General features: G+C 38.2%; 1 protein-coding gene across 2 annotated transcripts in view; it reads right to left on the bottom strand.

Moving 5' to 3' along the window:
• Positions 1-27,647, bottom strand: part of LOC131036690 (AP3-complex subunit beta-A) — a 229,297-nt gene that overhangs the window by 37,260 nt on the left and 164,390 nt on the right. For both annotated transcript variants that reach the window (XM_057968648.2, XM_057968649.2), the window contains one exon: positions 7,317-7,517. In XM_057968648.2, coding sequence (XP_057824631.2) covers positions 7,317-7,517 — 201 coding nt within the window. The remainder of the gene's footprint in view (positions 1-7,316; positions 7,518-27,647) is intronic.

Raw genomic sequence — 27,647 nt, 5'->3', positions numbered from 1 at the left:
TGCAATCATTTATCATTCACACAGTCTAATTCAAGAAGCTATTATCACAATTCATGAATTTTGATTTCTTCATTCAAGTGCAGATTTGAGTACAAGGAGCATCAAGCTGCAACAACCTAGCTTCAAGTTTGATTTCATGAGTGATTATGTTATGATTTATTCATGTTATTGCATCAAAACTTGGAGGATACACTTGTATTTTCAGTGCCTTGGGGGTGCTTTCCACAAAGTTGTTTGGATTATTTAAGTTATTAACTTATTACGCTAAAGTTACAAAGTTAACATTAAAATATTTAATTTAGTGTTTTAATTTTAAGAAGTGATGTTATGCTCCTGAAGTTGCCTAGAGAAAGGGGAACTTGGACTTAAGTTTTTTCTAAATTGCTAAAGGGGCCTTTTGAGGGAAATGAATTAATTTGAATTTTTAAATCGTCCTTTTGCCATCCAGCTCTATATAAAGGGGTTTTGGCTCTCATTTTCATTTATTTAGAGTTGCACACATACCAAGATGTTGTTGGAGTGAACAAAGTAAATTCTCCCAAGGTTGATTCAGGATTAAAACCCTCATCAATATGCACTAGTTTCAATGGTGAAAGATCCCTTGTAGCTGGTTTGGTGATTTTCACACAGGAATCGCACTAATTTTTCATGGAGTTTGGAGTTTTGAGGTTTCAAAAAACAATTAAAATGTTTAAGGTCTTTTGTTGGTTGATTTTGGGATTTGTTTCTTGATATATGTGCAGGAAGTTTTGGTTGTTTGATTGAGTTTTTTAGTGCACTTATCAGCCTGGCCGTACATTTGCCTAGGGTAGACCGTACCACTTGCTTGATGAGAATGCTTTGATTTGGTTCCCAAAATTCCAAACCCTTCCTGGGTTTTATCCTTCTTGCCTAGGAAACCAAGGTTGAACAGGTTTGAGGTTCAAAAGTTGCTGTTTTGAAATTTTTAAGAGGGGTTCTACATTTTTTACAAGCCGTATAAGGTGAGTTGAAGGGTAACGTGAGGCTATGGGAGTGTTTGCTTAGGGGTTTGGAGCTGTTGACTATTCCTTGGGTAGCGTTTAAACTCAATACATGATCTACAAACCATCATTGGATATTACATTAGGTTGAAAGAATGATTCGGTAAACTTTTATGCATCACGTTTAAACTCAATACATGATCTACAAACCATCATTGGATATACATTAGGTTGAAAGAATGATTTGGTAAACTTTTTATGCATCGCCCCTGTAATTGCAGCATATGAAGATGAGTTGGGAATGTACATAGTAAGTTTCAAATCTGAGTTATATGCACAAACTGTAATTTCAGGGGGCTCTCAGCAAGCTGGACATTATTGGTGTTGATTTTATCATTGAAGGAGTGTTCGGGGTTATGCTGGATGTTGGTTGACAGAGTTTCCATTACTGTTTCCATTCATGACAGTCCATTTACAGTCATATCAGTGCTCAGAAAATTGTATAATAGGCTGGTAGCAGCATAGTCCTTGATTTTTGTACTATTGGGTGTTCAGGAAAACTTGCTAATGCTTTCATGAAATTTACAGGTGTTCTGACATTTTACTTGCTGATCGCCCTGTACTAGCACAGGTATAATAATCTGAAGCATGTTTATAGGCCTGTAGCTGATTGTTTTCAACTCATGATGATAACAGGTGAAATTAGTGAATTTGCAGCCTATCGCCATGACTGAATGGCAGTCCATGCTAGTTGGTTTGGAAGTTCTTGAAGGTTTTCACGGTTGTCTTAAACTGCAGACCTGTAGCAGCAGCTTTGGTGAAGTTAGAGGGCTCATTGTGTGATCTTTTTGTGGTTTCAGACATATCTTTTCAGTCCCAACAGCAACTCATTGTCAAGGTATCTGCTGATGTACTTCATGTGTGTGTTTCCTATTTTTTGTATTGGTTTCTTATATATCAATGATCATCAAGTTTGTAAACAGCATATAAGTTAATGAATGAATTTCAATATCGATGGTATCATAGCAGTGTCTTGCACTTGCAAAGTTGTTAAACTTATTGCAAAAACCACAAAAAAAGGGGGTATTATTACACCTTGAAGGTGTGTGTAGTCTCAAAGGCATTAATGGTTGCCCCCAAACCCTACAAGGGGCAATGCCTCTCAACCATGCTGGGGGTGCTGCCCCAAAACCCCACAGCCCTCAACCTTACTTACAACTTCATATAGAAAATCAAGAGAAATGAGCTTACCTCTTGACAATCGAAAAAGTTGGTAGCCATGCATAGTGCCTTGCAACTTCAAGATTGGTAGATTTATGTCTATCATCGGACTCCAATTGAATATTAAGATGTTGATCCTAAAAATGTCACACGGGTTAATGAGTACACATAGGAGGGATTCGTTGAGGTTTCATTGGATGACACAGTCCGTCATAATGATAGTGACTTAAAATTCGACTTCAATTTCTATATAGCGAGCAAATATTGATTAGGAAGCAGCAGTATATTTCATTGTTTTTCTCATTTTGTGTAATGTCCATTCCTAATTTGCTCTAGAATTGCAATTGCAACAAATTAGGGTTAGGGTAACATCTTACCAAGTAAAATATCTCTTTAAATAATGTGATTCTGAATTTGAATCCTGCAATCACAACATAAGAAACATATATATATATAAAATCAAACTTCCAAATTCCAATTATTAGTGTTAGACATGAACATATTAGGGTTTGGAGGAAGAGACGTGATAGGTCCACCCAAAGCCATTTCTACACTAAGGCCAAGAGTGGATGTCTTCCAAAGCCCTCTTTGCTTGCTTAGCGGCTTGTACCTGCTTTCCCCATCAATGTCTAATCTTCCTAAAGGCAAGTGCCATCTTGTGAAATTGGATGGAGGTCGTAAGGGGGTTCCATGGCTCTTCTATGTAAGTGCCCTTTGGTCCTAGGAGCCATTATGGTCAACTCTAGGATGACCTACTTACTTAGCCCTCTTATACCCCTTTTGCTTACACCCTAGGCCCTTCCTACAAGGTGGGCTTCAGACAATCAAGCACACCTTATATTCTATCATATGTATTATGAACATATACTTAAGCATTCCCTATTATGCATAAGCATCATGTATATGCGTAAGACAATGTTTGGCAGAAATATCATGTATACCACCACATATAGGTTTTGGTAATAATAATTTGTGGTAACTAGAAATCTGCAGTGATGAACTGGAATTGTCTCCTTCGTGACTACTGCTCTATATTTTATAGGAAATGATTCATCTTGGTGATCCATTATCCATATGGAATTCCCTTTCTCTGCAATTTATAGCTTCATGCTCTCTTGAGGAGAGGTGACTCTTGGAGGTTGCTATCCCTGTGGAAGGTTCACACCCTTCTTAATTCATAATTCATAATTCAAACTAATCGTTAAGTGCCTTTTAATTCCTGTTAGTCACAGGTTTGTTATGCTGCTGTCTCAATAATGTTAATTAATGCTCTTTTAAAGGGAATCGCTGTCACCTTATGGTCCCTCTTAATCGCTAATCTCCCATGAGTGCTTTCTGCTTATTCACATGTTCTGTGTGAAGAGATATTAACCGCTGCTTCTTATCCTTGATCGCTGTAGTTAGCATAGTAAGATAGTTACTCTTTCCAAAACAGAATTGCTGTCCCTATTATCTTTTATTCATGATAAGGATCTCCTTGTAAATAGTGATTTGAACCGTAAGTCTCTTCCATGCTGCGTTGATATGTAGTCTGTCTTGGATCGCTTCATAACAATCTTTATTGCGGTGAAGTCTATCATATTTTTATATTCATATTTGACATTGCTGTTCCTATTAGCATAGGCTCCAACTATTGTGTATTTGTCTTGTCTAACATGGGCTATACAAAATTGTGAAGTCTTAAAATTAAGACATTTCTCTAAATCTATTTATTTATTTCTGATATGACGGTGAATACTGTTATGGTATTCATTATGACCTGATCGGGCTCATGAAATTTTGCAGTTTGAAACTTGCAACCTTTAGACATTTTGTTGTAATTTTTAAATCACATTCATGCACATTGACAATTAAATCAAATTAAATATTGTTAATTTATTTGTCAACTTGTGTAATCTTAATTGAACTCTATTGTTATGTACTAAGGTTCTATAATATATGTGATGAATGTCCTATCAATGTTATCGTATGAATACTTGAAATTTCCCATATTTTAAAATTTTCATTGTTTCTAAATGATTGTCTCTTACCATCCACAGAAAATGGCCTTCCAAAAAATGTCCCAGAAACATACCACCCCAGTCCTTGCCACCCCCATCCCAAAAACTTGGTGTAACATAGATTATTATTTAGATATCATTTATGCACCATACAATATGCATTGTGCAATGCAATATAATCAGTGATATGAATCATAGATGAACAGCACTGCGAGTAGTCACAGATCTGGCAAAGTACTCATGCACCAGAATTGGAAGCAAGTTACTTGATTATAAACTTGGCGCCGATTTTTGTTAAAACTCGCCATCATTTTTCTATTAAAAATCACCAAAAATTGTCAAATACTCACCCAAGCATGAAAAACATCAAAGATTTCTTACACATTAGCTATTCGATTTCTGTCAAAATCTGAAACCCTACATTAAAATTTTAAAAAGAACCTTACAGATGAAACCTGCGATTATATGCCTTTGAATCAGCAAATGGGCACTTACAATACGAGATAGCTCCTTCAAATGTGCTTCTTTAGGGTTTTCTCTTCTTATCGAGTGGCAAAAATAACAATTTGATTGATTTAGAATTACCATACTAAATTAATTACATAGATTTGAGCATTTTATATGTATATTTTGTGGGAATAATTATTAATTACCTAGATCGTAAAGATTTAGATATTTTATATTTATAAAATGACATTCTTTTAAAAATAGTTGTCATATTTTTTATATTATAATACTTTAAAACATTTAAAATCATGTTTTAGTAGAAAGAAAAATATACTTTTTATTTATTTTAAATTTTATTTATGTTTTTGATGAATACTCATTACAATATAAGGAGATTAACTTGGTCTACAATTATAAATATTACTTAAATTAATAATAATTTTATGTATGTTAATATAATTGTAAGAAATATAGGCATTTTATAACTTTTTTCCTTCATTTAGAATCTATTTTGAGATGGCTATTCTTAAAGTATATATGTATGTGTGTTTTTGAAGAATATTTTAAAAACACATCTATTTTCAAATGTTCGATAAACATGGTCAAGCCCCACGTTCATGGACATCATTGAGTTTTTGGTGGGATGGCCATGATTGCACAAGCAAGATTTGTAGGGGGGAATTCAGATTGCTGCCTCTTCTATGTTGGTTTGGCACATGTGGAAGGAATGGAACATAAGGATATTTAGAGGGGAAGAACTTCCGGTTGAAGATGTGCAAAACAAAATAGAAAATAGCATGACGGAATTACTAAATAGTAGAGCATCTCAAACAAGGAAGGCCAAATTAACATGTTGGGATGAGCAGATTGGGAAAGCATTGAGTGGGCCTCGAATACCAAAGGATTGTGGACTAATCTACCCTACAAAGGATAAGAGATTGGAGGTCAAATGGATGGCCCCCTAAGTGCGAGGTTAAAACTAAATTTTGACAGTGCTTCAAAAGGGAACCTTGGAATGGCTGGGATCGGTTGCCTTCTAAGGGATGACAAAAGCAAGGTTATTTGGGCTATTGTAGGAATTACAACAAAAAATGAGGTTGAGTTCAGTGCACTATCAACGGGGCTGGAGGAATGTATAAAATGTGGTCAAACAAACATAGATGTGGAAGGTGACTCGATGCTAAGTATAAATGCAATAAAAAACAAATCAACTATGAACTGGAAACTAATGAAGCATGTGAGAAGGGCTTGGGATCTGTTGGGGAAACTAGACTTCTGAATCAACCATGTTTACCAAGAAGCGAACGATGTAGTCAATCTTCTGGCAAATTGAGGTGTTCAAATGCAAGGTACAGATTTAGTTGTGATCGATGAGGTAACAGGGATGTTTTAAGCCACATGGTGGACATGGAGGCAACATAAACAATGGAGCAAAATAAGAAAAGACATTCAAGATATGATAGGGAAGGACACATATGGATGGTATTTTGGTGTGGTCCCAAAAAGCTGATCGATAAATAGAGAGAGTTGAATTGGGGGAGAAAGTCTCCATAGTTAGCAACTTTGCAGGGGGTGCCTCAAGGAGATCCGCTTTGGGCTTCCCAGCCTGGAGCTTGTATACCTCAAGGGAGTGGTCGTTGTCAAGAGCTAGTCTTTGTGGTTGCCAAACATATCGTGCAGATTTGGCACTTCAGCTGATTTTGGAGGATAATGTGGATGTAATGATAGCTGTGTTGCCCACTATCACTGTTCTTCCAACGCAGGGATGCAGTGTTCGCCCGTCTGCTGTTTTGGAAGAGAATTGAGGAGAGGCCCATGAGTCAGTATACTAAGTGTATGTGTGACAATAGAAATCTGATCTCACCTCCCCAATTGAAGTGGATTAATGAATGTGCTTCATGCATGAATACATGTAACCTTTGTTCTAAATCAATAAAATGGGAGCTATCCCCTTAGACAGCACTTACCCTTAAAAAAAATGTTCGATAAACTTGCCGAGTTTTTGCCAAGTCCTGAGTTTTAAAAAATTTGGGCCTACCAGGTTATTGCCGAGTCTGAGTTTTTCAATTATGATATGAATATCAATGAAAAAAAAAATTATATTCCACCATTCACAGACTAAACTCTAATTTTTATTTGTTAATCATATCTATAAGCTTTTAAAATGCCTTTAAATTTAAAAATAGCGGGTTTTTCTTTCTTTTTTTGCATTCTTCTACTTTTTTTAAAAATCTGATTTTTTTCACAATTTTTACCGATTTTTTAAATGAAACTTACACTTTTTGTTTGCCGGTTTTTTCCCCAAAATATTTTTGCTGTTATGATTTATAATTATAGAGAATTTTGACAAATTAGAGACCAATGTTACAAAAGGTACCCTTATAAATGTTAGATATGGCATAAAGTCTTTCATATTTGATGAAAATAGATTCCAGATCTCCAAGATGCTATGTTCAATTTAAGGGCATCTAACTGGTACAGCAGATTATCCAGTGAAAATTAATTGTGAAAGCAGATGAAGAAATAATCACAAGCAAATTCAAGTGCAAAAGAAAATTTATATGGAGTGCTTTTAAATCCTGTATCTACACTTACAGCCGCACTTAAATTGGAATCCGTCTCTTTATCACCCTCATGCTTACACAAACAAGAAAATAACCTACAATTAAACTTATGTTAGATGTACCTTAGCAGCACAGTTAAGTATTTGTAACTTAGACTCTAATCCTTCTGTTGGAAAGCATGCAGCCAAGTACTGTAGAAGAGTTGGCACAATCTTAGGAAGCACTGTCCCAGTAGAGCTATACTCGCCAACCATCCAAATAATTATTGCTCGAGCTGTTGGAACATTTATCAAATCCAAGCTCCGTATGAGTGGCACAAAAACCTGAATTTCAAATTGATAAATATGTCAAATCTTATAAAACATCTCTCAATCCATGTTCATAAGGCAGAAGTCCAATGTCAGGAACATGGATATATAAACACAAGCAAGCATATGCTGTTGTAGTTCTAACCATTTCATGCAAAATGGCAAAAGAAACACAAAAAATTGAGCTGGTTAAATGTTGAATGCCCACCTGGATAAAATTTATACGGAAACATCATCTGGGAATACTACCATACGTCACAGGGAAAGAAATCCATATAATAAAAACAAATTAGGAAGAAATGAAAGCAGGTGTACATGAAAGTTTGTTAAATATATTGATGAACTAACTTTATAAATATAGTGCAGCAACAGGATAAGGTGTTCAAATAAAGATTACAAAATAGAAATTGTGCAAAAATGGATCTAGATCAAAAATGAAATCGACCAATTGTTTGACATGTCTTGACTATAGAAACAAGTTAATACCTGTCAAACCATCATAATCTCAAAGGGCCTGGTAATGAATTTACATTTCATAGGAAAACACATGAACACAAATGAGTCTTAACAGACAAAGCAAAAGGGGAGGTGGAATTTGTATGTATGACTCATATTTACATGCACCCAAAACACTAATAGTCATACCAATTAGCTTCATAAGCAACAGAATCAGAATTTATTATAGAAATCTATACACAAAGTTAACAGGAATTATAAGAATTTTTTTTCTAATTAATAGGAAAATTACTCACATTACATCCTCTTTATATACACATATAACAGCTTTCCAGACCACTTAAAGTATAATGGTCACTCAAATCAAGTACAACATTTATTAAATATGTGAATCTTACTCTTCCAACACCTCCTTTGACATGGAAATACTGTTGTCAAACTGCCACTCGCTAAACATGACTGATGACTACAATGTTTTTATAAGATATGTTTTGAAGACTTCATATAGATATGCTTCCATCCACTGCAAATTATTATTTTTGATACAGTTAAATACCTAAAAAGTTTAAAATACTGTAAAGTTGTAAAACAACATTATCCTCCTTTTAAAGAAATTCAGAATTGTCAAGTCCCCTTGTTGCAATAACTTGTGTTATGGACCAAATCCTATTTCCAATGGCTCCCTTGGCCCAATTTTGTGTAGATGTTCCTCATCTCCCTCACCCATGCATCGGCCTAAGTTCCCTGAAATTTCTAAGCATGGAAGTGTTGTGCCTTGCACACACTCCCCGTCGCCGACAGGGGCCCCCCTTTTTCATTTGTTGGTCGCGTCCTCACTGAGGTCCCTAGTGGGAAAATTTTGGTTGATTCGCAAAGAGAAGATGCAACATTGAAGAGGTTGGAGTGTTAGGGAGATGATCCTACCTACAATTGAGCCAGGTCTGAGTCCTAAGTCCTGGAGAATCCATAACCGGAGAGTCGATTGCGATTCCGCTCATGAAGGGAAGATGAATAAGGAGCCTTAAAGTAAAAGATTACAAATATTGGCAAGGCAACAAGACTTGTAAGCAAGTTATTTGAAACTAATCTCTCAAGATTCGGCCTCTAAAGCTAAATTCGGCCTAAAAGGCCAAAGTGAGAGACAAAAGGGGAAAATAGGCCTAAAAGGCCAAATTGCGAGATGTAAGGACGTTTTTCCTAGGCCGAAATCCAAGTCAAGTGGCATTTAAAAGCCAAAATCGGCCTCAGGCCAAAATGCGAACTCAAAACTCTAAAATCGGCCTTTAGACCAAAAGTGCAAAGTCGTTAAAAGGCTAAAAATCAGCCTAAATGGCCAAAATGAGAGGCAATAAAGGAAAAGTTAACTTGAAAAAAAAATGTGAGTCATAAAATACCTTAAAACGTCAAATGCACTTGAAGTTCACAAATCGGCCTCTAAAGCCGAAATGTGAGAAAAACTCTTCTAAAGTCCAAAATCGTGCAAAAAGTCCTAACAGGCCAAAAAACAACAAAAGCTTGTAGAATGAGTTAAAAGGCCGGAAGCTTAAGTCGAAAATCACCAGGTACGCACGAATAGTGTTTAGGCCGAAAACGAATTGAAAGTGTAAGTTCGCAATTTGCCTCTGTAGGCCGAAAGACCAAAGCTAAAGGTCGAAAGCGAAAAGGGAATAAAATCAGCACTTTCGATCATTTTGAAAGAAAGAACAAATCGCCCAATCTCACTTAATGAGCCAAAACTCGCCAAAAGAGAGAAAGCACGAATATGAAATCACGCAGATCAACTCAATTAGCCGAAATTTGAAAAGGTGAAAAGGGAACCTAAAATCACGTGAGTAGAACCTATGGGAGTCATTCAAAGGTTCAAGTTGTCTGACATTTTATAAACCGAAAAGGGGAGGAGTTCAAATCGCACGATATGTGTTCTTTGGGCCGAAATCATTCAAGAAGAAAAGTTGTGCAATAGGGTTATCTTGCTAAGCCGAAGAATCATTCAAGATTCAAAGTCTCCTTTGGGCTTGAAAATTAGTAGAAGAAAGATCGCGCTAGTCTTTGCATTCACCAAAGCAAGTAAAGTCTCCAAGTTCACAAAGGATTTTCCTTTTGATCGAAAGTCACTTGAAGGATCACATCGTGCAAATCGACTCATGTAGCCAAAGTTTGAAGGCAAAAGAATGAAAGAAAGGTCGCGCGAAATATTGTTTCAGGCCGAAAGGGTGAGGAAAATGTGAAGACAAGTTCGCCATATCTATTCAAACTCGCTAGATGGTTTTCTTATTGACCGAAAAGCATTCAAAGCTCCAAGCGCATAATCTCCCTCATCTAGCCAAAGCAGGAAGAGCCGATTTTTACCTTCTAAGGGCACCCAAGACAAGCTCCCCGCTGCCAGGTAAGTTGTAAATTCCGCCTTCCAAATGATTTAAATTCTGCAACATAATCATGTTTTTAAACCTAGGGTCTAAAATACAAAGTAAATTCAAATTAATTTTGAGAACTTAGCACCCAAGCAGCAACTTTCAGCCAAAATCGGCCTTTCACCAAAATTCAGACTTAGGCAAATTTAGGAACTTTGGTCCAAAAATGACAAACAAAGGATCATCTTTTCAAACCGCACATTCAAAACAATCAATACACGATCATTGAAAATTTAAACACTGAGTCACACCAACCGTAACATTTGCAACTTTCAATCGTCAGCAGCATAGGAAGCCGCATTTTAAAGTTTGCTAAAACCAACTAACCAAAGAACCAACCAATTTTTAATGTCCTGATCGTATTTAAAACACAAAATTAAGGTTGTTTAAAAAGCCTGTTTCAAAATGCTTTTAAATTTCAAAATTGTGTAGCTGTTTAAACAATTTCTCATGCTAATGCCGTCTGTGGGCACTACTAACCCATATTTTCGCATTAAGGCTTGCCTCGTAATCCATGTCTGAGTGTGCAGGATAAATGCCTAAATCGGTGATAGAGTCTTCAAAGGCACCTGACACACTAGGAGCATCGCAGACCTCCAGAGTTGACATCCCTTGCAAGCTCGAGAAAATGAAATATCAGTACCAAGGAGGAGTAATCAAAGAGTCAAAAGTCCAAAGTGTGTGGGACAATATAGGGGATACAGACCTTGGACACATAGACATTCAGGATTTCAGAAACAGGGTGTACTCTCCTAATGCATATGGCAAACCCAGACGGATGCTAGAGAGTGGTATTGCTCAGGCTACTGGTTTCCCACCAACCATGCAGAATTATGAGCTTGTGGTTGAAGCCGCTAAGCATTATCAATCGGAAACCAGATTAGTGGTGGTAAAGGGAATGGTGATGGCTGACTTCACACCTGAGGCTATTGGAGAGACATTCGATATCCCACTTCCTGAGAGCGCCACTGCAGTAACCATTGATGAAGCCCAAATTGCTTATGACATGAATCCTAGTCAGTGAAAAACACTGATAAATGAAGAGTGGTTGAGGTAAAGAAAGAATGTTTCAATGTCCAGGATCCCCACGACATCAACACTTTCAAGGAGTGGTTCTAGATTGTCAGCATGAAAAATGATATGAGGGACACCATAAACAAAGTGCAGGAGGAGTGCGAGGATGCTTTGGCTGGCATTGAGAGTATTGGTGAAAAGATCCTCAGCACGTTGGTTCCTGGTTGGAATAGTGGCATGAAAGATAACGATGTCAGATCACGGTGGGAGGATAAAGTAAGAATTGATAAAACCACGTACTCCATAGAGGATCTAGAATTTGCCAGTGAGTTGCATGTAGAGATTTTGGGTTTCGAGGCTCGTCGGTCAATCTGGAGCGAAGAGTTGAAGAATGTGGATCGCCACCGAGAGGGTATGTAGTACAAAATACGTAATCCTCCTATGCCTCCCAGTAAGGAATTGTTCCAATTGTGCATAAGATTCTAGGATTATGTTCGAGTAGAACGTGCAGCAAGTCGAGACATCTGGAAGGACTACTTGCAGGGGGAAGTTGAATTTTTGGAGAAAGAGTCTACCTCGGGGAAAGACAAAGTGCTTTCTTAAAAAGTATTTGTTTCCTTTAAATTTTAAATGCACTTTTTCAAGATAAAATTTCTTTCCAACTACCCAAAGTCATTGCAGATTTCGAGCTCTGTGCAGATGCACTTTTTGGGGAGCAACTTTATGTTGGGTAGTTGGTAGTTATTAGTTAGTTGATAGTTGGTGGGGAATATTTTGTTCCTCATTAATAGGTATGGACAGCCATATTTTGTAGGATGAATTTGGGCCACTTGTAAGAATAGATCTTGGCCATTCATCCATTTTTGAAAATCTATATAAGGGATAGTTTCTCCCTCATTTTGTAAGAAGTTTAAGATTGTTGCTGAAACTTTGGCGAAATTTATGCAGAATTAATGGATATTAAAGTTGTCTTGTTTCCTTGTGAGTGCATGGTCTCCTTCTTCACCTCTCAATTTTCCTGGTATGTATTTTGATTTCAGATAGTATTTTTTAAGATCATATTTGATAGAAACCTTAGTGTTCAAACCATTACGGATTGGTTGATTGCCATTTCCTCTTGAATGGTTAGTCTGAACCAATTTTTTATGCTCTTGTTCGGTTGTTAAACATCAAATGAATGGATGTTTGATTCTGTATTTATGTTTAATAACATGAAAATCCAACTCCCTTCGAAGATTGCACTAGATATTACAGAATTGTGCTTTATTAGCTGATAATGTTTAATCTGGTTTTTTCAAGGTTTCTATCTATTTTTCTGAATATGCTATCTTAGGTAGATTAATTAGATACTCTCTCTCTTTCCCTTTCCTTTTTTCCTTTTTTTTATCAAAATTGGAGTCTAAACAGCATCATGTTAAAGTAAAATTTGATGGAATCAAAACTATAGAGTCTTAGGGAACTCGTATGAACAAAACCGATTATGCCTAACCGTAAGTCCCCTTTGTGTATCCAGGAAAGCACATCATACCATTGAGTTATCCTGCAGTCATGATCTGACAGTCAAAACATTGATGTTATGCCCAAATGATCAATCCAAACAGCATTAGGGATCTCCTTATTTCAAGAGAGGATAGGATACTCAGCTAGTAGATTCTATTCAGTGTTGACCGGATAGAGTTGTAGCGATACGACTTTAGCCACGTCAACAGGAAGCATGTTCAATTTCTAAGTCTGTGTAAGTCATCCCAGTTGTGGAGTTTACCTTCCCAAAATGTCCTTTCCTCTATTTCCATCAAGGTACCAAACTTCCCCATACTATCATGCCTCTCATTCATTCCACACTTTCATTCCTTATCTCATCAAGACTTCGAAGTTTTCCATACGGTTGTACCTATCTGCCAAACCTCACTCCCTCACAAGCCTTTGTCGAAAAGTCGGACTTCTCACCAACATGACTCCCTTCCAAACCCCAATCCTCGACTTTTGGTACAAGTCATGGAGTACCCTCGACATTCGAACTCTAACATTTCAACCTCTTTTCACTATTCACCTCACCTACCTCCTTGCTTAACGAACTGCGATCAATGCTCAATTGGATAACACACCTTCCAAAAGATTTGCGAGAATTAAAGGATCATTTAATATCGACAACCACTATCAAATCTCAACACCCTTATCTTATAATCTGTTTGTTTCTTAACTAAGGCTTTAAATTCTTTAAACTTAGTGAAAACCTCAAATTTAACATCCATAAAACAAATCCAAGTGTATCTTGAGACTGTGGTGTAGGAAATTAAATTCTGCAAAAGAATAACTATGTTCCTTTGAATCTATATAAAGACAGACAAATAAAAATGACTTTATAACAATAGAAATGCAGTATAAAGATGATAGAAAGTCTTTAGTTCAAATCTAAGTATCTTGACCTAGGACACCAGCACGACACAAAAACGTTTGCACGTAGTGTTGTCATCTCGTACGGACCACGAACAGAAAGATGCACAAAGAACTTGAAAACCCAACTTATTTGCAAAACCCAAAAGTAAGAAACGTAACAACAAATGTTTGATAATAGAAATAAAATAGTATAAATTAAACAAGATATAAATGATTAAACAGGTGAAAGAAAACCTCCGTGTGTTTGAGTCCCCTTTAAATATTTGCACAAAAAGAAAAGGAAAGATGTTTGGGGTTGTGTTGACGTGTATTTTGTACACAATCATACACAGAATAAAATACCGACAGGCATCTTATCCTCTCTTGAGAAAATAGTCTCTAACTGCTGAAGATCTGCAAAAAGGATCAGTTAGATGGACTCCAAGGTTCTTTTAGTGGGGTCTCCACGTGTGGACAAGCTTTTTAGTGGTATGATGTGATTTGCTGTTTCCTTCAAGGCGTCTTACGGATTCAAAAGCTCGAAGATTTTACTAATCTAAAAGGAACTTTCAAAAAATGGAAAAAGGACAGGGTTTAAGGAAGTCTAATCTAACCTAACCCTATGAACGACTTAGCATGAATGAGATTTGGCAAGATTCAACCAACTTCAATTTTGCCATAAGATAACAACTCAATTGAAATTAGTGCGATCTTCTAAGGTAATAATGGTATTCAATGCATCAAAGACCAAGGACACTACTACGAAGGTACATATCCTAGATACGAAAATGCTTGAAGGTTAAGGACTCAAAATGTTTTCCAGTCGACCACACAAGGCGTTCCTACAATCAGCAAGAAGCTAGTGGTTTGGATTGCGAATCCTACCAAATATCAAATCTCACACTTAGTCTTTCAAATTAACAAACTACTTCGATTGAGCGTGATTCAAGTACATCCAACAACCATGAAGATAACTCAAGAAACTTGCAACAAAACACCATAACTTCAATATTTTATTGATTTCCAAGTCATCATATACAACAATTGCTTGAACTTCTCTTTTCAAGACTCAATCTTGCTACAAAATAAAAATTGCTTCTAACTCTAATCTCTCTATTACATCAACTATTATCTCTCACACTATTCACTATTTTTCTATTATCAAATGAAATGGAAAATGGGGGTATAAATAGCATCCCCAGTTACAATGAAAGGTCCAAATTGAAAGTAAATCAATGGACAAGATCATGACACCTAAACCCTAATTAGGGTTTGTTACAAATGACCTCCTTTTTACTGAACAACATTAAATACATAGCCAAATATTAAATTTGGCACAAAAATCTAGGAGGTATCAACCAATGAGAAATAAGATGTCATGTCATCTGTAACAACCTTTCATCTAGAATCTTATTCCCTTTCCAATTCTCTTTCTTAGCATATGTAATTAATTTTGTCACGATTCCTTCGATTTCTGTGCTTGGAATCTCGGGAAGATTCTTGATACTCTCTTCTAAGTGGATAACCTGATCAAATGCATCTAGAAGAGCTGTGTCCCAAGTAGGTTCAAGTTCCTTTGTTCTATCAATCAGGAGCATGGTGGCATACATCTGATCATACTGCTCATCTGTAACATCTGCGTCCTTGCGAAAGATGATCTTGATTCTATCCTCAAATTCTTGTAAATCCACATCTGTCTCGACCTCGATCCTTCTGCCAAGAATGGTACGAAGTACCTCAAATACTCTGTCCTGGATCGGATTGATCACCTCCTCAACTTGACCACATCTAACACTGATGTCCTCAAAGAGAACACTCTTTATATGGAGTAAGGTTGGCCACTGAAACAAACTGTGAGAATCACCTTCTAAGATCTTCTCTTGTGCTAAAATTCTTCTGGATGTGTGTCTTATAACTTTCAAGACAGGGATGACAACGTCCTTGGTATGGGCAAATGCAGCTACTGTTGCCATCAATCTGTGAATAATCTCAAGAACTTGGATAGCCTGGTGGGTGATCTTCGACATCCTTGTAACAAACTCAATGGCCACCGTGTGAGATCTATCCATCCAACCACATGTACGCTGGACCAGGTTCCTGAATCTTTCTGCTTCATTGATTGATTGAAGGGGCAATGCCTGCAATGGTGATCTGACTGGATCCTGACGTCCCAAAGGTTCATTGATGTGACTGAAATACGTCCTCCATGCATCGACCTCTCTCTCAAGCTTTCTATTCTTTTCCACTTCTTCTCTAAGCTTGTCCTTCAATGCCTCAAATGTGTCGGTGGCATCATCTAAAGTCTGCTCTGCTGTGGAAGGTCCTAACTCAATAGTCTGTATATGATAGTCCTCTGCTAGGATCTCACCCTCATATTTGTCTGCTGCCGGTGTAGCTATCTGCAATTTTCTAGATCCAGTCTCATCTCGAATCATCTTGGACATCTTTGTAGCCTTCTTCTTCTCTGTTGTCATATGTGAACGTCCTACGAGGCTCTCTAAATCAATTGCACTGTCCTCGTCCTCAATTACGATCACCTTAGTCAATCTTTCCTTCAACCAATCTGGGATATTTGATCTTGTCTCTTGAACTTGAATCTCTTTATGTACTATTTCTTCTTGTCTGGGAGGAGATGTTACTTCATTATCATTATCTAAATCATAGTCTTGGAGAGATCCATCGGATGAAACATGCTGTGCCTGTCCTTCCTCCTGTCTGTCATTCTGTACCATCGATTCCATGGACTCTTCCACTCGAACTGTTCTATCCTCTGGCCTGGAAGAAGTATCTGGTGTTTGATCTTTGTTGGCACCTTGCTTTTTCTTGGAAGGCTCTTTCTTTTCTGATCTTTCCTTTCTCTTCGAACCTCTCGAATGGAGATTGCCCTCACTGGCACATCGAAGGTTACCTTCACCTGAATTCCTAGGATTAGGATTGCCTTCACTAACACTGGCTCCACCTTCGGCTGGCTTTTCTTCCAAAGTAAAAGACATGGCTATGCCCTGTTCTCTCAACTTCTGATGCTGAACGTCTACCCATCTGCGAGTACAAGACAAGACTGGTGCCATCAAATCATCTAAATCCACGGCCTCGGGCTCATTCCAATTCAAACTTATTGTCTTGCTTTCTCTATCATATGAAGATTGGATGTGCCTGCCGTTGTCCTGAGCTTGGTCGGCTACTCTGTAAATCTTACATTTCCTGATGAAATCCAAAGGCAATCTAGAATGTGTCTTTCGTTTCACTTCGAGATCATCTAGGAGATTCATCATAAAATCTTCAATTTGGTACTCATGTCTAAATCTTCTACCGACCGTCTCCTCTAAATGTCCATGTGGATCAAAACTATTCCTCCAAGCAAAAGATGAAAAAGGATACAAGGCTAACTCCTTCTCTGCGTCATCCATGGCTAAGACATTAGGACATACCTCAACTGAATTACCCAAAATAATAGGTACCTGAACTCCATTCTGATGTCTGTGTCTGAATGCCTTCACATATGCTGCCAACTGCCTTGTTACTTCAAGTAACACAATTCTATCTGTCGGGTATCTCGGCAACATGTATGGAGGTAAAGGACATCCATACACTCTAATGTAAGTGAACTTGGGAAACTGAATGAACCAAGCACCGTACCTCTTGATGAATTCCTGGGCATCCTGAGATAATCTGCTGTGAATCCCTCCTTGCAACGTCCTTGTGATGTTCATCGTGAAAGTATCATTGATTAACTTGTAGTTCTTCCCTGGTGGATGATGCAAGTAGGTATAGGATTCACAAACTCTGACCTCGCCGGGTCCTCTTCCAATCACTCCTCTGTGAGGTAGTCCTGCGTACTCAACGCTCCTGATTAAGGCATAGATGACGTATGAACTCATGTGGAAGGACTTAGTAGCCCTGAGTCTTCTCAACTGTACGTCCAAGCAATGGCTAATTATCCTAGCCCAATGTATTGTACCCTTTCCTTGAACAATCACCTGGATGAAATAAAACATCCATTTCTCAAAATAGAAGGCATGAGGTGCTCCTGTAACTCTGTTGAGCATGGTAATCAAATCTCTGTACTCCTCCTGGAAATCAATCCTGTGTGGTGTTCGGTACTTTGCTCAGACGAGGACGACTCTTGAGTAGCCAGTTCTTGTTGATTATGCTTAGGCAAGCATCTGGATCATCATCGTACACTGATCTGGCTCCTTCAATGCTCTTGTATATCATGTCCCTGTGCTCTGGAAGATGGAAGGCTTCACTTATGGCTTCCTCTGAAAGGTACGCCAAAGTGTTTCCCTCATTGGACACAATTGTCCTGGACTGCGGATTGTAATGACGGGCACACTCGATCATCAACTCGTGGCACTGAATGGCTGGAGGTAAACCGGCCGCCTTAATGATGCCACTCTCTATTATTCTCCGGGCGACAGGTGATGGCTTGCCGATGGAAGGGACCTCTCGGAACTTCTTCGTGCTAAAGTTCCCCAAGTTTGTATCTCCAATGTTGCTCCACTTGGACACGATCTTGGTCTCCACCTCTTCGGTCTTCTGATCTTCTTTCATGAGAGTCGAGCGACTGGTGGATGCTCCCGCCTTTGGGGTCGCCATACCTACACAACATTTCATTATAAGAAATAGATTTTGCAATAAATAACGTAAATAAGAGAGATAAATTTTAGGAAACCTCATGATAAGTCTCTAGAGTTATCATTTCCTAAAATACAACGATTGAGCTAAGAGATTTAAAATTCAAAATTTCAAAAATTGAAATATGACGATGAATGAATAAAACAATAACAATTAAATCGCCATACCTCGATAGAGAGCTAACTCTAGAATGCAAAAACAAAATTTGCCTAGGCAAAATTGAGGTATAAGATAATCTTCAATATGATCTCCTCAAAATTGACTTCGCCACCTCTGGAGAGAATGTGATCTTCAATTATCGCCTTGGTGTGGTCTTCAAATTCGCACCACCCTTGGTCTTCAACGTAATTCGCACTCTATATTAGCGCCACCTTTGGTTTGAAATCGCACCACCTTTAGATAACTTAGCGCGCCACCCTTAGTTGAATGAAACTCGCACCACCTTTGAAGTGTCTACGCCACCTTGGATAATATTCGCACTATATTCGCCTCTTTCAATTCGCATGAAGGAAGGTAAAATAATGATGTAGAAAATGATAATTCCACTCCCCTTATATAGCGCGTTCATCCTTCACCCCTTAGGCCGACTTGATAAAAATAAAACCATTTTTTAAATGATTTGCAATGAAATGACAAGGCCGACTTGCCTAATTGAGCGCTCAAATCGATTTTTTTTATTAATTAAATAATTAATTATTAATGCCTTGCGTTTTTTTTTATTTGCAAATTTCGATTTTAATAAAGGCAAAAATAATTAATAAAGATTAACGCCATATTAATTGCTAAATAAATAAGATTTTCAATTTTTAAATCGATTTAGCATTTAAGGATATTTGAATTGTTTAATTTGGCGCCAAAAATATGAAAATAAAGGGACGTACCTCATCGCTCTGGTCCCTTGGAGAGGGACAGGAGCGATTCACCATCTTTGGCATGATTCTTGCGTTTTCAACGTTCAACTCCTTCATTTCCACGTCCCAAATCGATCATCTGGTGGTCCTTCGAATTTGAATTTCTTTCTTGTGCGAGCAAGTGCATCTTATGACCATTATCGCCCTGGTCCCTTGGAGAGGGACAGGAGCGATCCTAAGTTTTTTGCTTGAAATTCTCCATTTTGGTACGATCCTTTCCTTGTATCATCTTCCAAATGTCATTTAAAACCTTGTGCGTCCTTGTCTTAACGTGATTTTCAAAGAATATCATGTGTTTTGCCTAACATCGCCCTTGTCCCTTGGAGAGGGACAGGAGCGATCTCCATGTCTTCACGTTCATCTTGTATCTTTGACCTTGGAACTTCCATTGTAAGGCGAATAACATCTATGCTCATTCCTTTCGCGCTTATTCCATTTGTCTCCATTATGTGTTTGGACGTATTAAAGGGACCATCGCCCTTGTCCCTTGGAGAGGGACAGGAGCGATCCATTATTTCTCCTTGATCTTGGCGACTTTTAAACTTCGATCTCCTTTGCAATGTCCTTCAAACGTCGTCCTTCGCACTTCCTAACCTCGCTTCGCCTTGATCTTTGAAGGAACGTGAGTGTTTTGATAGTATCGCCTTGGTCCTTGTCCAAAGGACAGGAGCGATATGGGGCTTTTACACTATTTGGCGACGTTTAGACGTTCAAACCCTTGCAAATTATCTTCAAACGATGCCATGGACCTTGCATAACCTTGTGAATCTTTAACTTAGCACGCACTTGGAACAAAACGAGGAATCCAAAGCGAATCGCCCTGGTCCCTTGGAGAGGGACAGGAGCGATCTAGTCTCCATGCTCAAAATGATGATCATTTCACGTTCAAAACTCTTGTTTATCATCTTGTTGTCATACCATGGACCCTCCAAGACGTTGCGAACCCTTGATCTTACGTAAATCTTGCATAAAATGGCCAATATATCCAACATCGCCCTGGTCCCTTGGAGAGGGACAGGAGCGATCCTTCCCTTGTGGCCACTATCTCACTTTGCCAGGTTCCAAGTTTATATTCAACGGACTCGTCCTTCTTCACTCTATTCGTCCATGCCTTGACATCATTTGTAACTTTGCAAGAAAAGCAATTATATCAAAAATCGCTCTGGTCCCTTCCTGAGGGACAGGAGCGAACTAGGCATTTAACACTGGTATGGACGTCCCAAAAAATCTTCAATTTATATTCAACGCATTTATCTCATGTTCTCCTTTGTTTTTTGAACGTAAACTTGCCTTGACCTTTGTCTGGATTTTGCAAAATGAAGGAAATCGCTCTGGTCCCTGGGAGAGGGACGAGAGCTACAAGGTACTTCGCCCTGGTCCCTTGGAGAGGGACAGGAGCGATTTAGTCAATATAGGTCATTTTCCTTCGTTTCTGCATATCAAATTATATTCATTTGGCAAAGCATCCTCCCTTGGACGTCCTCAAATCATTAAGCTCTCGAAATCTTGCAAGGACAAGACGAAATTTGAATTGTAGCTCCGGTCCTTCACTGAGGGACAGGAGCGATTTTCCTCCTGGAGGCATGTCTGTGCTCATGAAAATCTTCAATTTATATTCAATGGAAAGATCTCGTCGTTCTCCATCACTTCAAACGTAAAATTTGTCTGGACTCTGCAAGAATGATGAGATATTTGAAAATGAGCTCCCGTCCTTCACTGAGGGACAGGAGCGATTTTGCTCCTACAGGCCAAAATAACAAGATTTTTCACATTTTAACACTTCACGAGGCGAAAACAAATCAATTCCAATGCCCAAGATCAAAATTCAAAAAAGTCAAAATTTGGTCAAAATATTCAATCGGACAGAAATTCACATTGACGGTCAACACTTAGACAAATTTAAGCTCTGCATGAACATTCCAATTGAAAATTAGACCATTTTGGCGAAATCATTGCATTCAAAATTTGCATTCCAGAAAAGGAAGCTCAAAAGCTCTCAAAAAACAACTGGATTTTGGCTTGAAAAGGCAAAATTTAAAACCCTAAGGCTTGGCCCTAAATCCAGACAACCAACCAACTAACAAAACCCTAAAAAACAAAAGCGAAAACGAGCGAAAAACAAGCAAAAAGAGGGGGTCCCCATTTGCGATGGGGCGATGTGTGAAATGGTCACAACAGGTTGTTTGAGGACTTGCCTAAGTCAAGTCCCTGTTTTGGTGTTTCCATCTCCATAGCAACTAGATAGACAAATAGATAAAGATAAATAGACAAAATGACAAATGATCTGATAAGGAATGTGCTAAAGCCCAAGATGATCAAAGCAAAAGAAGGATTTTATTAGAGAGGCTTGAGGAAGCCTAAAGAGTTGTGAAGACTGTTGGGAGAGATTGCCATAGCAAGCTATAAAGAGGTGTAGCCTGTGGAAGCTTGAGAGAGAGAGAAAGAGTGAGAGTTGTGAGAGCCAAGAGAACTGAAGAGATTGCTAGAGAGATTGCATTCACAAGAATATATCTCACAAAAATTGAATTCATTTCATTGAAATATTCAGAAAGTGTCCCTTAAAGCAAGATCAATTGTGGGGTCCTAAGCTAGCCTTCCCAAAAGGTAATCAGCATCTATGCCTTTTGCTGTAAGCTGAATAGGAGATCTAATGCTCCACTAAACATTCACCAATTCAAGGAAGATAACATCTCATTCAAATAGAGAAGCTAAGGGACTACCCTAAGGATAGAAATTGGGAAGGTGGATGGGAAAATTGCCAAACAAGGTACTGAAAGCAAAACTCTTGGTGTTGGGTTACCAAACGCTACCATTGTCTGAATGTACAAATGGAGTTTAGGTGAAAACATGAGGAATTAAGACCTGAAGTGATCATCTAGAATAATACTACCATTGCTCATTGGGGATGATGGGATGAGAAAAATTTGTACTTGATTAAGGCCCCATAAGTGGATCTTGATGATTTGTATATTGTTTACCTACTGCAAGGGGTTGCTTCCTTGTCCTCAACCTTAGCAAGGAATTGAAGCTACTAACTCTAAGAAGTGATTGTTTTCACTTGAAATTGCACCCTTGACTATGTTCGAAGTGTCCTAAAAAACACAAAAAGAGGGCCAAGGATGAGAGCATGTCCATCTTTGATATCCAAATGAAGTGTTGATCCAGTTGACATTGGGCCATGGAGACCATAGAAGTGTCTGCCATGAAAAGGTGGATGAGGCACTCCAAAACTCTAAAGGGGCGGTGATGTTAGCAAAGCATGATGTCAAAATGAATGGGGATTGCTTGGGATGCATGATGTCAACAAAAGAAAGGTGGAATTTTGAACTTTTGGGGGCGGATGCAAAGGCATGTAGGGACAAAAAGTCCAAAAGAATTAGAAGAAAGCTGCAATGGACTAAGGGAAATGTCGAGGTGTTGGTTGAAAATTTTGTACACCTAGGGAGGCGTGCAAAATTGTGGTTTCAACCACAACGTGAGTATAAAAATCTCCTAATTTAGGGAAGGCTCCCCCTTTTCTACTAATACTAACTAAATACTTAATCTAATTTGGGTGGGACAACGACCTTTTCTCTTCTTTTAGAAAAGATTATATTATTTTCTCTTTCTAGAAAAGAAACAACAATTTTTAGAAGATAAATACAGCAGCTCAAAGCAATGACAAGAAAGGAGATGAAGTCTCCCGAAAGCATAAAGACTTTCGTCACCTCCGAGGAGACAGGAAAACAACAACTATGCACAAAGTCTTGAGTTCCCACTATTCTATCTACCTTTTTCAAAATGATAAAACAAGAACGATGGACAGCATATAATAGCACAAAGTCTTGTAACTCTTCTCAGACTTTAACTAATAACTAAACAAATTCAACCCTCACTACTTGCAGCACAAAGTCTGCAAGAAATCAGAGTAAAGCTCTTCTCAACAACTTTCTACAATCTCAAGCAAATACAAAGAAATATTCCACTATGACAAAAGAATACAATGGATATAAAGTATGGCTTCAACACAAAGTCAGAAATTCCAAACTCTCTTGATATTACTTGAAGAAAAACAGTTTACAAGTATAAAGCTCAAAGTCTCTATGATTGCAAATTTCTGTAGAGTTTTCTTGCTTGCTAAAAGGATAAAAACTACAAAGGGCACCCTCGTGTATATATAGGAGAGGGGCTGAGAGCAAAATGTGGGAGAAATCTAACTAACTGAGACTTTTTCCACAACTAACTAACTAACTATGACTGATTCAAATTACAGTTCTATTGCTAACCAACTTGTAATTTGTTTACATGTAATTACAATTTACGGGGTTACAAGTGAGAATCCACTTGCAATAATGAATCCTGACACTACATGTAATTTGTCGAAAACAAAATGTAAGTTTCATGAGAAACTTCTTATTCTTTCCTATTTCTGGCCATGAAGGACTGGAAATTGTTGATGGACCTCTGCAACAATTCAAGATCAGGACCTATTGTATTCCTGGCAACGGCAATTGTCTTGATCATGACATCAAAATACCTCACTGTTGCCTCCTAATGCTCCTCAAGAACAATTTGCATTTTATCGAAGAACACTTGATAACTCACGAACCTGTGGATTGAAGCCACAATAAATTGTTCTGATTCTAGCTTTTGGTGAAGACTTGACACTAATTTAGTAAGTATCGAATTTTCTGCAAGCAACTCTCCATCATGACTTAAGATCTTGCAAGACATTTTGTCAAAATTAGAGAGGATATCCTACTCCACCTTGTCACTCATTTCAAGAGTAGCTTGTACATCTTTGATGAGATCCTTGATAACCAATGACTTATTGGTCAAAAGTTAATCAAATTCTATATACCTTTCTCTTCCAAATATCACCATATTGTTGCACAAGATTTCCAATTTGATCTGATCCATCTCATGCCAGATTTTTAAATCTTTCTCAATTGAACCTAGACTTTGATTAAAAGCCTCCAAAGTCTGATTCAACTTCAACTTAGCTGCTCTTACATTGCTCAAAACGTGCAATGCTTTTTTTACCGCTTGAGTGCTTTGATCAATCAGTTGATCTACCCAAGAATCAACTGCCTTGGCTTTCTAAGCAACTTTCTTCAATGGCTTGATAGATTCTTCAAATGTAGAGGAGGTCAAAGAATCAACCTGTTCTGAAGAATTAGTGATCTTTTGGATCACCGTAATGAGCTAAGAATTCTTTTCCTTAAGCTAATTTTTCTTTGCCAACAGCTCATCATAACTTTGGACCAGTGAAGCCACTAAATCCATAGCATCATGCATAATACCTGTATGTGTCTGCTTTCCAAGTTCTACCCTTGTAAGCCTATAATCTGACAGCTGCATTTCTTTTGGCAGTTTATTAACTAAAGGTTCTGCCACTTTTGCATATTTCATTCTATTATTATCCACCACCACTCGCGAGATTGTCTTTGCCTTCTTAGCAACCCTTGACTTAGGTTTCTTGAGCTGCTGGAAATCAAATATGTCGGGAGAGATCTCTTGCTTCTTCCTTTTGGGCGTGATTGAACTCAACCAAGGGGGTAGTTCTAATGAGTTCACATTTGAGACCGCAACCGTGGCTTGTGAAGAAACAAGCTTTGCCTGTACCATAGTTGTTACTCTAGGAGAAGTCTTTGTCTGGACAGCGACAAGCGTTTGTTTAGGTGGCAAATCATGACTAGCTTTTGCCATGAACTTATCAAAACTCATGGCAGAAGTATTGACCTTAGGAAAAGATACACTGGACAGGATGACATATGAGGGATTCACATCAAAGACATTCTCCAGGTCACCATGATAAGTCTCAACAGCTACTTCTATAATAGCACAAACAGACGTACTAGGTTCCATAGGATCTACATGAACGGTGGAGAAAGAGTCCACATCCGTGTCAATTGGAGACATGGGTACATCTAATGACAATTGAGGAATAGCTGTATGAGGAGAATCTAAGCCTATAGAAGGGGGTGATCCTGATGTATTCTCCTCATGTGTATCATTTTCATCATAAATAACATGAATTTGCACCTGTGTTTTCTCCTTCCCTTTCAGTGACACTTCTGGTGGAGGAATAACCAAGGCCCTACTAACTCTCAGCTTGATTCTAGTGCCAGAAGAGGAAGCTCCTTCTTTAGATTTGATTCTAACCTCAAATCTTCGCCCAATTGGTCCAACTGAATCACTTTCTTCTCCACCTTTAATCTTGATGGTCTTGATATTATTATTCTTTAGCCAAGCATTGATGTTAGCAAGAATGGGCTGAAATCTATCGAAAATAGAATCACACTCCTTTTTTGACCATTGAGGAGAGGGAAGAGGAGCCTCTACAACTCTTTGCTCTGTATATTTTGGGTCAAAGATTTTCCCGTCATTGACCATTCCTTCTGGAATCTTGGTTAAATCTAGATCTACAATCTGCTCCAAGGTGAGCCTACTGTAATCAATTCTCCCGATGTCTTCTTCAGTGAAGATCAACCCATATGTGTTCGAGGCCATGAACATGAGTGAAGGCTCTATTGATTTTGTCCTTCGTCCCTCGATAATCAAAATATCTCCTTTCCTTGAACTTCCTCAATTTGATTTCTTGAAGTTCAATTTCCATTGCCTTGGCTCTAGCTGAGGTGGTCAGAGAATACCGACCAATCTGCAATGGATTGTGAGAGGAAATATTAATACCTAGTTTGTGATTGGCTAACTGTAGTGCATGAACTGCCATCAATTGTTGGTCCAATTCCAACAAAATGAACTTGTTGGTGGGATACTGAGGTAACATGTATGGCTGTCCTTCAAAACATACAACTCTCATGGAGGTGAAAGTTGGGAACTGTAGGAACAAACATCCGTACTCATTCACCTTCCTCCATGCTGCCTCAAACACCCTCTTGTTCTTGAATGTTTTGTCAAATAGGCACATGAAATGACCAAAGAAAGCATCCTACACCCTTTTGTAATGAATTCTACTAGGCCTCAGAGTGAGTTGCTCATGATACCTCCATACTAGCACAAACGATCTGCCACCTTTGGTAGAAAGACCAAGAAACTGTCTAAGTGATGCCGCTATGTACACCAAGTATGAATTCATGTAGAAGGTGAGAGTGGTTGGGACTTGTGATAACTGATCGCACAAGTTGTCACTGATTATTTCTCCCCAAAAAAAGTGAGATTGCCCTTTCCTCATGACTACAATGTACTTGTACATCCAGATCTCAAACACATTAGAGTGTCTCAAACCCATTATCCTGTTGAGAAGTGTGATCATATCGCTGACTTCTTCAATGAAGTCAAAACAATACAACTTGGGCCATCTTGAGAAATAGGTCCTGGGAACCTTAAGCCATTTAGAATTAATGTGTGATGCAGTCCGACCTTCTTTGGTTGTAATAATCCAAAGCACTTTTCATTGAGATGTCTGCATACACAGGGACTTCTGGAACTTTGAAGATCTTGTCAATTGTTTCGGCATCTAATCTGATAATGACGTTCCCATCGTCATCCTTGATTGTTCTGGTTTCTTGATCATAATGAGAAGTGCATGAGAGTACAAATTCTGGCTCCAAGGTAGCCACCAAGAAAGAGGAGACCAAATAAATATGGATGTTCAGAAGTAACTGCATGCCATGAGTCAGTGATCCCTCGGCTCTTTCTAGAAACTCAGACATGTCAACATGTCCGATCTCCGTGTCTCTAATCTCATCAATGAGAGAAACCACTTGAGTGGGAGCGATCTCATTTTGGTATTTATCATACTTATATTTCATCTTCTTGTTGGAAGGAGATGTTGGCTATTCTGCCATTGAACAAGAATCTGCAACACTAAAGAGGCGAAAACCGTAAGAAAATGAAAATGAGACTTGCTTGATTTTCCCCACAGAGACAAGGGAAAAGAGATAATGATCTCAAGGCCTCCGAATGGCAAGCTCAAATAGACAAAGAAGAAGAAGACTCCTAATACTCCACAAAAACTTAAAGACAATCCCCAAGAAAAACGCAGGTCATGAAGTGCCAAGTAAGGAAAGAAAATTTCAAAGCAACCCAATACAAGCTGAAAAGTTTTTAACTTGGCCTTCATCAATCAGCATGAACTTGTAGTCAGGTTACAGATACCTGATTACAAGTATATAAACTCATTCCACTTTTAAAAAGAAAACTAAAAAGTTTCACTTGTAATCGGGTATGTATAACTTGATTACAAGTATATAAACTTTGCCTAAAAAGAGTGACTTAACTTGTAATCGGGTCTTAAAGACCCGACTACAAGTATAAGGCTAACACTTGCATTTGCTTTATAAAGATTCTCTAACTTGTAATAAGACATTAGGAACCCGATTTTGAACTAAGATGGGCAA

The sequence above is a fragment of the Cryptomeria japonica genome, chromosome 1 (assembly GCF_030272615.1).
Source record: "Cryptomeria japonica chromosome 1, Sugi_1.0, whole genome shotgun sequence".
Taxonomy (NCBI): Eukaryota; Viridiplantae; Streptophyta; class Pinopsida; order Cupressales; family Cupressaceae; genus Cryptomeria; species Cryptomeria japonica.
The sequence above is the reverse complement of the archived record's forward strand: the minus strand, read 5'-3'. Positions and strand labels throughout refer to the sequence as shown.